The 2736-nt window shown below is 37.7% G+C and overlaps 1 protein-coding gene across 1 annotated transcript in view; it reads right to left on the reverse strand.

Annotated features, from left to right (window-relative positions):
- LOC114633096 (vomeronasal type-1 receptor 4-like) overlaps positions 1-877 on the reverse strand; it is a 25955-nt gene extending 25078 nt beyond the window's left edge. The window contains exon 1 of the mRNA XM_028781721.1: positions 4-877. Coding sequence (XP_028637554.1) covers positions 4-877 — 874 coding nt within the window. The remainder of the gene's footprint in view (positions 1-3) is intronic.
- Positions 878-2736: the final 1859 nt, after the last annotated feature.

A 2736-nucleotide genomic window follows, 5' to 3' on the forward strand; every position in this document is an offset into this window, starting at 1 on the left:
GACTCATTAGAACAAAGGGTCCCAAAGATGGAAAACACAGAGAAGTGAGACGGGTAATATTCACCAGCCACCAATTGTGATGATACAAAAGAGCAATGCAGCCTTGTAAGACAGAGGAGACAGTATAAAATGCCAGAAAGGTAGACACCAGGACAAGAATGTTCTGGGTGGCTCTGGATTCTGGAGAGTTTCTTCTAGAAACATGACTGCTGTGGATGTGTTGAACCCTCTGCTTGTGTCTATACAGAATCACAATCATGGAGCCACTGGACCAGGCAATGAGCACAGAAAAGAAGATTTCAGGGCACACCACCAACATACCATAGAGTAAGTCAGTAATTTCACTTTGCCCTCCAGTGGAACAGTACTCAAAATTTCGGGTTCTTGTCATATTTTTGTTATTTCTCTTGACAAGTATGTACACCAAGAAAATGAAATGTATAATCATGGACAAGACCCAGAGTAAGAAAATGGAGCAGCCAATGTACTTTGCAGCCTTTGTTTTTTGATCCTTACAACAGGATTCCCTGTGACTGATGGTGATGGCCTGGAAGACACTCAAGAAACAGGTGGTGCTAATGGACATACTCCTGCCAACTCTTTGAATGTACAGAATAATTTCGCATCCAAAATCATTTAAAAACTTCTTCAATCCAAAAGCTACCAGTGTGTTTGGCACTCCTGTAGAAATAACTATCAAGACATTGGATGCCATTATGTGCATGAGAATCATATCTGTGGGCTTTAATATGTGTTCTATATTGTAGACCAGATAGAAGATAAGAAACAAGGCATTTCCCAGGACTCCAGTTGTAATTTGTAACAAAAAAATGATTTTGATTGTCATATTCCAGAATTCCATTCTGTGACTGGGCATGATTCTCCTTAGATTATAGCCACATCCATTTTTCTGATCAAAAGGAATGAAAAGTATTAATAAATAGTATTTATTAATTATTAAATAGTAATACGTATTAATCTAAATCAACACTGAGAGGAAAATCAGAGAGGTCCTTAAAGCTCTGGAATACAATGTCATCATAAACTTTACTGTATGTACTCTATATACTGTGGCAATACTTTCTTGAAATTCTGACAATAGCAATTATACCTTACAGTACATACTTACACACACTACAATATTGTCATATTTTTGAAGATTTCAGGACATACCTGGTAATTGCAAAGATGCCTTCATCATCATTGAATATGCAGACTTATGGGCAGGATTACTTGTCCTCTGAGAAGCAATGAAAATCGAGGAACAAAACTAACAAGAATAATCCAGGACTGTAAGATTATACTCTTATTTTCTAGTCACGTTACAGAGGAAGACGATTTTAATGACTACTATCAACCTCAAATATGTCAATTCTTAAAGTACATTTCATCTAATATTAAGTGGTGAATAATATAAAATTAATACCATTCAGAACTTTATATATATATGAAATTTGTTTAAGTGCATAAAACTCATTTAAATTATGTTTCAAGTGACAGAATACATATTATGATGAGTTAGTTCTTATGCAATGTCACAGTACCTAGATAAACAAGCATCTATGCACACACCGGTATGTACTGTTAGATATCTGGGGAAATCTTGTGTGATGCAGTCTCCCAGCAGCTGATCCATGAGCTGTCCCTGAAACTATTTTCTGTGTTTTGTTTCCATTCCAGTCATTGGCAGCCTTATTTGGCCTCAGTGGAAGATAATATGTCTATTTCTGGAGCGTCTCATTGTGCCAGAGTTGGAGGGATTCCCAGGGTTGTTCACTCTCCCAGAGGTAAAGGAGAAGGAAGGATGGGAAGTGAATACAATGTAAAGTGAATTAATTAATTAACTAATTAATTAATTAGTGGGAAAATGCTGATTCAAGATGCCCCAGTTGGGGAAATGTTGCTCTACACACTCATGAGCTGACAGTCAATAACAGGGACAGGATGGCCAGTGAAGTCTGGAATCTATAGAAGATAAAGAAAGTAGAAAAATGAGTTGTTAAGAACTACCAATACTAACAGTCTTCCCTTCCCCATGTGCTGGGCCTGCAGAACACCCTGAGGAATGGCTATGTCAGTAAAAACAAAAGTCTTAAGTATACTAAGACAGTTTAAGTAAAATCAATAGTGTAGATTCTGTCTCAATAGTTTCTCAGCTTATAATTTTTTAAATGTGGGATTATATGGAAGTGATTATATGTTGAATCCACAAAACAAAAATGGGGTCTATAAATGTTCATCAATTGCCTCTATGAGAGAGTCTTGTAAATGTACGGGAACATGTAAGATAAGGGAGTAGAAGGAAACATGTATGTGGAACACAAATGTTGGAGATTGATTCCAATGCTTTGATTCAATCAGGAATCTACATGTCCAAGTGCTAAAGGTCCTTGTTCCAGTTCATTTTGGTCTATCAATAAAGATGACAAAGGCCAGAATCTGGGCAAAGGGAGGTCATGCAGAACTCTTAGAATTGCATAGTCTAGGAAACAGGGGGAGGAAAAGGAACTATCCCAATGAAGCAGTAGGATAGGGATGAACATAAGAGCTGCAGGAAATAAAGCTAATGACCCATGTAAGAATACAGGTAAGTAGCCACTGGATACTTCTGCGACTGGGCGTGTGATTGCTGAGGAAGGTTTTCGAGTCCCCAGTCTTTGAGGTAGCCAAAGTATTTCAAAATTAACTGGTCTCTCCCTCTCTCTCTCTCTCTCTCTCTCTCTCTCTCTCTCTCTC

This window comes from Grammomys surdaster, unplaced genomic scaffold (assembly GCF_004785775.1).
Source record: "Grammomys surdaster isolate TR1022 unplaced genomic scaffold, NIH_TR_1.0 520, whole genome shotgun sequence".
Lineage (NCBI taxonomy): Eukaryota > Metazoa > Chordata > Mammalia > Rodentia > Muridae > Grammomys > Grammomys surdaster.